The sequence below is a fragment of the Pinus tabuliformis genome, chromosome 6 (genome assembly GCF_031772625.1).
Source record: "Pinus tabuliformis cultivar Carrire ecotype Pingquan chromosome 6, CPIR1, whole genome shotgun sequence".
NCBI lineage: Eukaryota > Viridiplantae > Streptophyta > Pinopsida > Pinales > Pinaceae > Pinus > Pinus tabuliformis.
In genome coordinates this window covers 680,311,582-680,325,479 of record NC_142292.1, presented here as the reverse complement: position 1 = coordinate 680,325,479, position 13,898 = coordinate 680,311,582, and the positions used below count along the sequence as shown (strand labels likewise).

Here is a 13,898-nt window from a genome sequence, read left to right as displayed (position 1 = left end):
TATTCTCTAGTATATGTCCACATAATTCAACATCAAAACACATACCTTAATAACTAATAAAGATAGCACCATTTGCAAGATCCATTTAGTAAACATAACATTATGCACATTAATTTCCAAATTGCATGTGTGCTATTCTCTAGTATATGTTCGCATAATTCAACATCAAAACACATACCTCAATAGTTAGTGCATAAAATTCTAGAGCCAGACACTTGAGGAATGTCAATTTCATCACTACTACTAATATGAAATTCATCACATACACATTAATAGTGTCACACTTCAAAAAGGAGAAATAGTCATTAACCATTGCATGAACATTCCTGTAAGTAAAATGGTTTTTTTTAATGTATATTATATATAATTTCAATCATGAAATAAATTGACATATAATTTTTTAATTATCCAGATTTATTTATATTATTGTTTTAATAATATTATATCAATATGTATACAATAATACACATATTATTATATATATATAAAATATGTATTTATGATTTGGTTTTAAAAAAAATTAATATACATTTTAAAGTATACATCTTAAATGTAGTATAGTGAAATTTACTATAATTATTCCAATTCCAATTCTTAATCTATATATATTCACACTAATTTAATTTTTATATATATAATTAATTTAATATATCCACATTTTTTTAATTATCTTAAAATTAGTATAATGAAAATCTGTATTGCAACTTCAATTCTCAACCCATTTTTATACAGGTACCCGTGTTTACACAAAGAATAAGAATAAGAGTAAGAGTCCATCAATAATGAAAGAGTAAAGATGTAAATGTGTTCATATAAACCTATATATACACACATATCCTCACTTAACACAATCTTTTTAAGTGAAGATGTAAGTGTATGCCTATGCATACCACTACTTTCATGGCACATAAAAATATACATCATTATTAATCTTTTCATTCAAAATATTTCATGGTATATATATATATATATATTTATATATATAAACAAAGAATAATCTCATTCCACATGTACCAAAATTTTAACATTAAAAATAGAAAAATACAGAAAAGAGACTTTTGCAGGCATCTTTCTTTAAAAATTAGGTTTGGTTGAAAAAGCCATTTGGAAACCTTCCTTCTTACACGTTATCAAGTCCTCCAAAAGATCGCTTTACACGTTATCAAATCCTCCAAAAGACCGCTTTCAGTTGTAAAAAAATATATCACATGTACCAAAATTTTAACATTAAAAATAGAAAAATACAGAAAAGAGACTTTCGCACGCATCTTTCTTTAAAAGTTAGGTTTGGTTGCAAAAGAAATTTGGAAACCTTCCTTCTTACACGTTATCACGTCCTCCAAAAGACCGCTTTCAGTTGTAAAAAAATATATCAAGATTCGTATTGTCAAAGCAATAAAATATTAAAAAGAATGAATGAAGGGTTATACAGAAAATATTTGTAAAATATATTAAGATTCGTATTGCCAAAGCAATAAAATATAAAAAGAACGAATGAAGGGTTATACAGAAAATATTTTGGTTATTCCATTTTGGTATGTATGGTGAATGAATATGAATTTTTTTTGTAAGCTGCGGTGTTGCTCTCCTTTTTCTATTACTTCAAATCAAAAATACACATTATGAGTAAGGTTGCTTTCAACTTGTCCTCTTGGGGAAACCGAGTATTTCAGCCACCTAAAGTTTTTAATAGCCGACCAAAAATAGAAGATCCATAGTCTGATTATCCAAGCTAAATACACTAGACAGTCTTGCAGATTTCTAATTCTACTTGCATGCATATATCGATTTTCCTCTTCTAATACTTGAAACAAACTGAAATTATCTATACTATGCAGCTTCATAAAAAATAATACATATCTATATTTAATCAGCTTCTGCCTCTGGTCGCTGGTGAGTCTCCTTGTTTGCATTCTGTTGTTCTTCCCTTATCATTTGTTGAATCTCCTCAAGCTTCTTTTCTTGCATCTCCAATGTAATTTGAATGATCCTCAGCTCCCTCCTTAGGTTGGGGACTCTTTGCGCTAGTTCTGTCATCTCTGTTGCAGCTTGTTCCAAAGCTTTAGCCAACAATCTCTTCATCACGCAGTAGATATGCAAGGACTGTTTAAATAAAGACATTCTACCCCTAGTGTTGCCAGGGTCGTGGAGTAAAAACTCCCAATCTTCCATCTCTGAGTCAGACTGAGCTTGCAGCGCATCTTCCTCCATATTCTGGATAATTCTCCTGATTCTTGGGTTCGTGTTCTGATTATACGCCTTTTCTGCTTGTTGAATTTTCTTGTCCAACGACCGGCTTGTCTTTTTACCCGGTCTCCCTCTCTGCCCCTGTCGTCCTCCCCTCTCTCCTCCGTATCTGCTCGTTCCTCTGCCTCTCCTGCTGCTCGGTTCCAGCCCGCTACCCGCGCCTCTTCTTCCTCTCTGTCTGCCGCGCTGCCTTACCTTTCCCTCCCGCTGTCCTAGCTGCTCGTCACTGGTTTGCTGGGTATCCCAGCCTCCTACATTTCCGCCTCGTTCCTTACCTTGCCTGCCTTGATCTTGCCGGTCCTCCTCTTCCTCAGAGTCATCATATATTTCATATATCTCCTCTACAGTCTCTTCCTTCGCTACCGCCTTGCCCTTTCTATCCCTGTCTCTGCGCTCCGCGGCTTCCAGTTCCTCTACTGCCCTTGCTCTCTTCCTGGTTTCCATAGCGTCCTCAGTGAGTTTTCGACGCAACCTCGCTTTGTGCCAGCTCTCCACCACCTTTTCTCTCCTCGCTCTCTGAGTTCCTAAACCGTTTCCTCGTTGTCGATTCTTTCGCAGCCTCCCATTTATAATCTTCCTTGCTCTAATCCGCCTACCTGTCAACTTGGCCTTCCGCTGCCACTTGTTACTTTGCCCTCTGCCTTTCCTATCAATTATCCTTCTTCCCTCATTTCCATTTATGGATTCTGATATACCGTTTTTTCCTCCTCTCCGATCACTTGCATTTATTATCTTGCTGTGTGGTGGTTGTTTCTTACCTGTTGTCGCACACTTCTGCTGTACTGTAGCTTGCCTGCCCATTATATCATTCCCCCGCCGACACTCATTAAATTTCTGGGATTGCCGATCCATCTCACCTGTTCGTCGCACGAGTGCTATGATTCTCATTTGTTGCTTGCCCATTATTTTCATTCGTTGCTTGTTCATGGTCATAATTAATAATACCGGCCAATTCCTCCCATTCTCTATTGGGCCGCAACATTATCCACTGATTGTCTATTTTGCTGTTTCGACCCTTGCAACCCCAATTCGCAAGGAAATCCGCCGCTCGATTTCCATTCCTTTTCACATGATTAAAGATTTTATAGTCGATTCTTTTTAGTAAATCCGCCATTTCTTGAACAATCCCTGCCGTTCGCCAGCTATTGGTGATCTGCTCCGAATGAATATGAATTTTTATGCAAAAGCTACCATTCAAATTTCAAAATAACAAAATTAACAAATTCCATCGTTGCCCAAGTCCACGAGACCCATTCATAATCGTCGTATATGAAGGAGACGATCTGATCTCCATAACTAACTTTGGAAATACGTTCACAACTCAACTTCTGCTAACCATTCTGTACCTTCGAATATGATCTTCACCTGCCATATTACGCAACGGAGATCCCAAGCAACATTCTGTGGAGTTCTTGGGCAGCCGAGAAGAAAAGGCTGTGGTCGCAGTTGAGGCTGAGAACTCTGTGAGGTGGGTTCATCTTGATCATGGTGTCCTGAACCCCAACAGGAAAGGCTCGGTCCATTGTCATGAATGTTAATTCATATCTGGAGAATGCCACTTTTTTTAGGTTCATGTTGAATGTGAGCAACTGTGTAGTCATGTGCATTCACACTTCTTTCTAAGGCCTGTGATTGAAATATGTTCATATAGTTTAACTGGTTAGCCGGTGTAAAACAAGCGTTGTGGCTTCAGGCTTTGGGACCATAACTCCAAGAAGTTGGTGGTCTGTGATGCCCCATTGTTAGAACGCAATCACCAGGAGTGATTTAACAGTTTAGTTATTCGGCCCTCAGGCCGTTACACACCTTAGGACTTCATGTTACCAGGTGTAGGCGCGGTGGTCGCCTCCCCGTTTCATACACTCAATCCTGAATTTCGTTGTGCTATCAGTGTGTGTCCCGCCGAGACTGATAGGCTATGAAGTTTTAAAACTTATTATGTGTGAGCGGGGCCAGAATGGGTGCTGGTGGAACCGTGCCCCAGAAAAACAATGCCGCATGAGTTGGTCATCGCTGGTAAGTCTAACGAATTAGCCGGAGGTCGATGCACATGGCCTAGTATCACTTAATCACGAACCAAAAGGCTACGAGTGGGGACCAGGTGGAACCTAGAGTGGCAAAACACTGTCCACCGCCCACCGAGCACCACCCCATCTCGTTAATGTTGAATACAGTGGGCGGCGATACCATCAAGCGACATGATGTGGACACAGCCGGCGGGCCCAGTGTGGTGACATGATGGGTTTATTGCAGGCCACGTAGCTTCCACATGACCTGCTTGTTGACGTGGCTTGTTTTTATGGACCAACTTCGAAGGAGGGTAACTTCTAGTCTACGATTCAGATGGAGACCGTTTATTTTATCGGAAAGTCTGAGCTAAACACAATGGTGATATAAGATTTCAATTCCACATACACACACTTTCAAAAATGAGGCTTTTTGGCTAACCCCATCTTCATAACAGATTTTGGAGATTGGGTCAAACAAAAGATAACATTTTCGTTATTGCAAAAATCTTTAGGGGTGGAAGGGAGATGGTTATATTTTCAACTTCATGGACCACACTACAAACACTTTTGTAATGGTACTACACTATCAAGTGAATTGACAAAACCGTAGCAGCATACAAAACTAAAGATAAAGTTAGATAAAGTACCATAGATATAATCAAAATCACTACCAAAGCCAAATATCAAAATATCTAGGCGAAATTTAGACAATTACAATAGATAAAGTACCATAGATATAATCAAAATCACTACCAAAGCCAAATATCAAAATATCTCGGCGAAACTTAGACAATTACAATCTCAATTCATAAGATCTCCAATTTAATATAAAAATCCCAACACATCATTATGCTCCGAGAACAACAGAGTAGTGGAATTGTCTTTTCAAATACTTGAGCTTGTATATATGAATCATATTAATAGATAGACCTATATCTATTTCCAATTCCTAGTGCCCATGAAAACCCTAGATCTTACCATATTGGCAAAACCCTAGGTCTTACAACATATCGACCAATATACCCTTCAATAACCCGCAATTTAGAGTGACAAAGAGGATAATAAGGTACAAACACCAGTCGTATAACTCCTCATCTTGTTAACTATGCATGTGAAGGCATGTGTTAATTAGGGAGGGGTTCTCCATAATAACTATACATGTCATGAGAGGGGGGGTCGACCATCCCCCAATTTTATACAACACCACCCCTCATGTACCATTCAATAACTTAGAGTTACAATGGAGGCATTAAGGCATGAGCACTAACTTGATATAACTCTTCATCTCATCTATTGTGCATATTGAGGCATGTGTTGACTAGAGAGGTTACCACCTTAAAAAATAAACCTATCATGAAAAGGGGGAGTAGTCCATATGTCCATTTATAAAGCACCATGTAGACCATATGTCTGTTTATAAAACATCATTCATCTTCCATTCTAAAGGCATTATTAGCTATGTCATTGACATAAGACTATAGGATATTAATAAAAATAATTCTTTATCTTAGCATATGGCAATTCCCTTCCCTTTTCATTTATGTTATCTTACATTTTGACCACATATAATTGTGTGTGCAAATCAATGATTATTACTATATAATATATCTCAATTTGTTATCATTATTAAGATTTACAAGGGATTTTCATAGAACCATTGTGATTTACTGTTTATTTATTTAGTTAGTAAGTTAGATGACATTTCTTTTAAATGTTTACACAATACAATTTACTTGGGGCAATATATTTAAATCTAAGTAAGAAAATAATTCCTTAGATTATTTTTTCTAAATTTCATGCAATATATTAAAAGTTTTTTCAAAAACTAATGTGGATAAAATCATTGTAATAGATTTTTTTCAAATTAATGATATATGTGTGTTGTTGAGTCAATTATTTGATTAAGAAATATTAAAACTTAGTGTGACTTCATACATTTATAATTGAGAAAGATTTCCCTCAATTATTTGATTCCAAGAAATATTACAATCAAGTGTGACTTCATACATTTATAATTTATAAAAACGATGAAAGTATATGAAACATAGACCTTTAGAAATCAAGTAGACCTTGAAAGACTTTACTAATCATCTAGTTGTTATTGTTAGTTATTTTATCTATCAAACTACCAATAATACAATTGAACAATACATGTTGATTATCAAATATCATTAATTCCGTATCACATGCAACTTCTTGCATAGTTCTTCTTTAAAATTGCTCCTTACATTTTATTACCTTAATTGTGCTTTGGAGGTGTCTCCCCTTCTTATTTTATGTCCACTACTTGTAGCCTTGTTAACCCTTTTTCCTCCATTACAATTTAGAACATCTTTAGTACCTTAGTTGAGACTTCCTTGAATCATCTTTTTTATAATATGTTTTCTTTTTTTTCAAGATGCAATCTGGACACCCTTCCCTATTATGAGAATATCATATCAAAGTGTAGCCAAATTACAATATTTAGGAAAACCTTCCTTTGGTTAAGAAGTCATAGGCAAGGATACTTATTCCACCAAAATTTCCTAAAACTTCCAAAAATGTCTTTCACTTGGAATGGTTTGCTTACATTGGTGACATTGACAAGGATAAGTTAAATGTCCAATGGAAATTTGAATCATGCTAGGGTAATTTCATTAGTTGTGCTTAACCATTGGCCTAATACCCCATGGACAACTCTTTGGCCATCTCAAGTGCTTTATATATGAACTGGCTTTAAGATCAAATGGATGAAAACGACAATTGACATCACCATGGACATTAACAATCTTTGTCATATTAATTCTTGTAAGATGTCCAATAATGTTTCATTAATTAAATACAAACATTGATAAAGATGATAACATTTTCAAATTTAAAGAATGAGTCTTTTGAAATTATATGTTCAAATTTAAAGATAAGTAAAGTATATACATCTCCATAAACTAAGCAAAAAATCATCAAACAAAAAAGTCTCTTATTCCCACAAATTTAAAAATATAATACATTAATTTAATATTTAATTACATTAAATCTTTATATTAATATTATTTTATTTATTAAAAAACACACCTTTTATTGAAGATTCTTGAATGTTATTTTGAGCTTAGTGATGTGATAATACATAGAACTAGCCTAGGTCCATTTTAACCCTGGATCTATCATACTCATAGAGGTATCAAGCTTTTTTCATAATAAAAAAGATTTTTGTCTCAAGAGATTTGATCCCTCTTAGCACTTGATAGATCCAAAGTAGATATATTAATATTAGATGTTTTTACATGACATGATAACAAAAATAATATTTTCATATATTACAATATTGAAGTGGAAATATTTGTCATTGAGAATTTTAATATATTCATACAATATGATTTTTATTAAAGATTCTTTTCACAAATATTTAATTAAGTGTAATATTAAAAGATTTTGGAGCTGGATTTTTTATTTTTTGTGTTGAGTTGTATTGTAATTTTTATTTATTTATACAACTATTTTCATTTTCTATTCTTTTTTAGATCGATAATATTACTCATCATTTTTATATTAAACTATTAAATAAGCCTCTAAACACAATAAATTTTTCATTATCTTTTCCAGCTGTTTATTATTTATTTTTTTCTCTCTCATTTTTTAAGAATACGGTTGTAATTAATTCATAACTTCCAGAATTTACTTCCATTATCTTTTTTGTGCGTCTTGCGTGCTTGGCTTAGAAAATTTAGACCGCTCAACATTACAAAGCCTTGCCTTCACGGCATGTTACTCTGTAAATCTAGTTGTCGACCTTGACCCACACAACATTACTCTATATTTAATTCAATGATGTGGTTACTTTTCCTCTCATATAGCTTGGTGAAAATCGGTTCTCCAAGGTTCTAGGGTTCCATATTTAATCTTCAATTAACAACCACCTTAATAAATACTTTTATATTAAAGTTTCAAATTCATAGTGCCTCTGCGGGTGGGCACACTTCCCTCTGTACTTAGGGCCCACCTCTCTCAATGTTCCAATCTTAAGTTAATCCGGTGTATTTGTAATTCGAGGCGCTAATTATGGCCTTTGATTACGAATGATCTTATATGCACGTGTTTAAACCATTTCATTTTTCTCACACGTATTTAAACCATTTCATTTTTCTCATGTTTAAAGCTAGGTTTTTTTTGTCTTTTAGATAAAATTTAGTAGAAAATTTTGATAGTGTTGAATCCATTTTTACTATAAAAATATGATTAAAAGGGATTACTTAATTTGGGCAAAAAAATTAAAAAAAATTTAGTAGAGGCAGTTTGAGTCTTTTTTTTATGGTGGAAATGGATTCAGCACCATCAAAAACGTCTAAGACACCTAAAATTTTAAAATTTAATAACCATAACTTGGATTTACAAAAATCCTTATAAATATAACTGAAATTTCCATAACTTTCCGAGTAATTCCTCCACTTCATTAGACTAGACGAATACTTTCTACTTGCATTACAAAATGCATTTTGTTAGCCAACCAATGAGATGTAGTTTCATTAAAATCCTAACGACCTCTATGGCGTGCTCATGAGAGTCTATGAGGTCTAGGTTACCCATCTTTCTGTTGCACAAACGGCAGTTATGTACATTGTCGTACATATGGTCTCCAACTTTATTTAAATTTGCAATACATTGCGTAAACAAAAAAAATATATTTAGAAGTTAGGTTGTTTCTTTGAATTTAAAAATCCTTTCTCTATCTTTTCTTTCTTTGCTCTCCGGAACTCTTTTTTATGCATTTGCTTTGGTTTAAAATCCTCTCTGTATCTTTACTTCTCTGCTCTCTGGAACTCATTTTTATGCCTTTTCTTTGGTTTAATTTTATGTCTAAGACATGATGCTTCTCACGAAGAGGGATGATATTTGCAATGCTATTTTTAAGTCTCATTTTATTTTTATACTTTTATATTATAAATATTTTGAGTTTGCATGCAATTTTTAATGGAAGATAGATTCTATACTTTATAGTGTGTGAATATGAGTTTTTGAAATTTCATAGATATTGTAGTGTTTTTTTAGACTTTGTATGCTAGTCAACACACTTAAAGTCTTTTTCCCCACTTGCTACCACACATCTATTATCTTTTTTTCATATACATGTATATGTTATCTAATTTATATGACTTCACTCATGACATACATTTTGTTTCAATAGTGGGTTATTGTTAATGTTGAAGCAAACAACAACCACAGGGGTAAGTAGTAGAGTCACTACCTTCCTCTTGAGTTGGGTTGGACTCCAATAACCATGGACATGTGTAATGGAGCCATACATTATCTCTTTGAATTGAAAGGCTTCAAAAAACAATTAAGTCCAACAAAATTATAGATGAACACAATTGTATGGGCAATAAGTTTATATTGTTCTTCTTTTTTGTAAGTTAATTATTCTTGGGTGATATATGATAGTGCTTAGGTTTTACAAAATACTACCTAAATATATTTTGAGCATAAGAATCCAAACACAACTACTAAAGAATAACAATTACTTCATATCCATATTATAAATATGACTCAAGAGACAAATATCTACTTCCTCCTCCTCTTAATAAGATTCATCATTATTAAAAGTATTCATAAAGACATTTGAGATGAACTTGTTTATAAAAAAAAAATTTCCCTATACATAATAATTTTATTGTTTTATTTATTAAATATACATATCTTATTCATACATTTAAACATTTAAATTTGTAGTTTATATCATTTAATTTATTCAACTTGTATATTTTTTAATATAAAACAAATAATATCTTTTTTTATTATTAAAACTAAATATATCATTCCATAAAATTTAAATATATATACATTTTATTTAATATTCTTAAATAATAATTTTCATTTTCTATACAATTATAAAAATTTATATCTTATCAAAATATAAAAGAATTTAATAATAAAGCAATCCTCATCTATTACAACAAACAATAACCTATTACATAAATTTGAAATGAATATTTTCTTTTATTAGATTTATAATTTATCAAAACCCTTAATGCTTTATAGAGGATTAGCTAGGAGTAAGGGTGTAGAGTTTTAAATTAAACCAAATTTTAATTTTTAATCTTTCTTTGCTATCTCAAAGTAAAAGTTAAATTTAAATTGAAAATATATTTAGAATTTTTTTATCATAATTTAAATTTCAAAAATTTCACTAAAATATTTGAAATAAGTATTAAACTAGTCTGCCCTATGCTCTCTTTAAAGCACTTGTTATAGTTTATTTATAATACACCAATGCTTGATCTAACATAATCCTCTCTTTAAGGTATATGTTATGTTTTATTTATAATATACGAATACTTGATGTACGATAATCCTGGGCATTTAACACATAATTTCAGTGGAGAAAAAACACTTATATATTGAACTCCTTCAAGAAGGCCTCTTATAGTCCATAATTTTAATTTTTCATATGAAATTAAAAGATAACACCCCTTGTAATGTCTATTTGGAGATCCCACATACCTCGATATCTAGTGCATTAAATTCTTGCCTTGCATACCCTAGGAATGCTAACCACCACTAAGACCACTATAAAATTCATTACATATAGATTAATAATATCACACTTCAAAAAGAACAAAGTCATAACCATTGAAAGTAAAATGCATTTTTATATATAATATGAAGCATAAAACAATTTGACATAATTTTTACCTATCTAGATTCCTCTATATCATCTTTCTCATAGTATTTTATAAATATTTAAAATACTATTTTATAACATTTGACATATTTTTAATTATACTTTAATTTAATTTATACAAATTTTATTTATCTATATATATAATTTTATATATTTACTCAATTTAATTGGTATAAATTATGTTTTATAAATATATTTATATTTATATTTATTTATTTATAATTTATGTTTTATAAATATATTTATATTTATATTTATTTATTTATAATTTATTATATATTTTCAGAATTTTTATTCAACATTATATCCATACTCTTTGAATTGTCTTTAATATACATCTTAAAATCAGTTTAGTGAGAATTTACTATAATTTAGTGGTAAAGTTGTATGCGTTTGCACAAAGAATGAAAGGTCGATTATAATGAAAAAGTAAAGATGTAAATGTGTCAACATACATATCCTTACCTCCTTAATACCATTAAATGGAGATGTAAGTGTATACATATACATGCCATTGCTTTCATGGCGAATAAGAATATACATCATTATATATAGTCATCATTACTCTTTTCATTCAAATTATTTCAGGGTATATATATATATAAATAATATCTTATTTCACATCTATCAAAATTTTAACATTGAAAATAGAAAACTCAGGAATGTGGCATTTTATTATTTCACATCAACCAAAATTTTAACATTAAAAATAGAGAAATACAGGAATGTGGCTTTTGCACGCATCTTTCTTAAAACGTTTTGTTTGGTTGAAAGCAAGCCATTTGGAAACCTTCATCCTTACACGTCCTCGAAAAGACCGCTTTCAGTTGTAAAATATATTAGAATTCTTATTGCCATAACAATAAAATTGAAAAAAGAATGAATGAACGATTCTACAGAATATACTGCTTATTCCATTTTTGTTATATATAGTGAATGAATATGAATTTCTTTACAAAGCTACCAGTCAAATTTCAGAATAACAAAATTAGCAAATTCCATGGTTGCCAAAGTCCACGAGACCCATTCATAGCCGTCGTATATTGAGGAGACTATCTGATCTCCATACCTAACTTGGGAGAGACGTTCACAACTCAACTTCTGTTAACCATTCCCTCCCTTAGAATATGGTCTTCACCTGCCATACGCGACGGAGATCCCAAGCAACATTCTGTGGAGTTCTGGGGCGGCCGAGAAGAAAGGGCTGTGATCGCAGTTGAGGCTGAGAACTCTGTGAGGTGGGTTCATCTTGATCATGGTGTCCTGAACCCCAACAGGAAAGGCTCTGTCCTTCGTAGTCTTTATGTATACTCTCCTAACACACCCATATCCTTTATCTGTAACATTCTCTGCCTTTGCTCGGCTCAGAGCAGAGGGAACAGGCCTCAACAAGGTGCACGCCAATTGAATATCCTGCTGCCCAAAATATAATCTGTTATGTGTATATTATTATGGCCTGGTTTTCATGTCGGAAAGTGTTTTTACAACCAAAAAACACCCGTTTATATAAAGTTATGATAAAAAATTTCAAGCGTAAGTTTTGGATCAAACTTGAACCATAAACCTAAAATATTTAAACAATTTAAATTTGCCTCCCTGAATTTCAGAGTTAAGATTAAAACAAGAAAAAACTACTTATTACATACCAACCTGTGATGGGCTGGTGTTATAGAGAATATCTCTGCATGAATCTTTGGAAAACAAATTGATGGAATATATGGAAGCGTTACTCCATATCAACTCGGTTTCTATCTGTTATGATCCAAGGAAAAAAATATATCAGAATTCATGACCTGGGTTGAATGAAAAAAATATATTTCTGGAATGAAATTGGTTATTTAAAAAAGAAATATTGACTCATTCAATTAAATTACATGTTTTTATTTCTTACATTCTATAAGTATTATTAACTTAAAATATTATAAATAAAAAAAATATTTAAATCCTTAAAAAATACTCTGTTTTTCTAATAAATCCCAAAGCTATTGGAATTTGAAACAGGTATTCTGAATTCATGACATGGGTATTTATGAAAAAATTCCCGATAAAGTCTTAACAGACTCACCTTGTTCATATGTCGTTCCAAAGATTCGAATCCCCCTGGTAGCATGAGGGCCGCCAAATAAACTGCAACAGCAATCTTAGATGCAAAAATCTCGGAGGCATAGGCCAAACACATGCCCCCAAGGCCATGACCCACCAGAACAACCTGTATTGCATATGATAAGTGTCAATATTTCATCAGAAATTCAAACTTGGATTCCATTGTGATTTAAATCATTCAAAATTGGATTAGATTTTGATTTAAATCTGTGATACCTTTTCTGAATCTGAAATTGAACGCAGGGCCTCCAAAAGGGGCTCTGCGTATTGCTGTAAGGAGGAGATGTGATCGGGGCGCGTGGGATGGAGACCCGAGGCTGCGAGATCGAATACAATGGCGGTGTGGCCTGATTTTTGCAGGAGATCGGCGAGCTTATACCAACACCAGGCCCCGTGGCCTCCCTCATGAACCAGAACAAAGTTGGTGGATTTCTTGTTCACATGGGCTGCAGGGTCTCCCAGCTTCTGCAAGATGGCCTTTCTTGTCCGAGCGAACACTGGATTTATGGCGCGCTTGGGCTCCTCAGACTCCATCTTCCATGCATACAACAACCAATGGAATATGAAATGAGAGGATGGATTTATTTAGATGGCGGAGAAATTAAATAAGTTGAAGACACCTGGAAATATATATTGTCGGAAGAAACCTGTAAAGTAAAGGAAAACCTAAAATAACTTTGTGCCTATTTATTTTCAATAATAGACCAAATGGAACACTTGTCTCTAATGTCAAATTAGAGAACCAATAAGGTTTTAATTTCCTTATTTGATAACGAAGAAAAGTAGGCCAATGTAACTTAAAATAGAGTCCGGGTTGATACACTTTGAACCAAAGAAATAGGCCAATCTAACTTAAAATACAGTTCTGGCTGATAAGAGTGACGAAG

The 13,898-nt window shown here is 32.8% G+C and overlaps 1 protein-coding gene across 2 annotated transcripts; it reads right to left on the bottom strand.

Annotated features, from left to right (window-relative positions):
• Positions 1-11,549: 11,549 nt before the first annotated feature.
• Positions 11,550-13,650, bottom strand: LOC149260481 (putative methylesterase 13, chloroplastic). 2 transcript variants are annotated; one of them, XM_089380108.1, is made up of 4 exons: positions 13,228-13,650; positions 12,974-13,117; positions 12,559-12,660; positions 11,550-12,324 (listed from the first exon to the last, which is right to left on the bottom strand). In XM_089380108.1, exons 1-4 carry the CDS (start codon positions 13,543-13,545, stop codon positions 12,043-12,045), a joined length of 846 nt encoding a protein of 281 aa, XP_089236234.1. In that variant the 5' UTR covers positions 13,546-13,650; the 3' UTR covers positions 11,550-12,042. The 2 variants fall into 2 exon arrangements, with proteins under 2 accessions (XP_089236234.1, XP_089236237.1); XM_089380111.1 differs by having other exon boundaries at positions 11,550-12,321; positions 13,228-13,642.
• Positions 13,651-13,898: the final 248 nt, after the last annotated feature.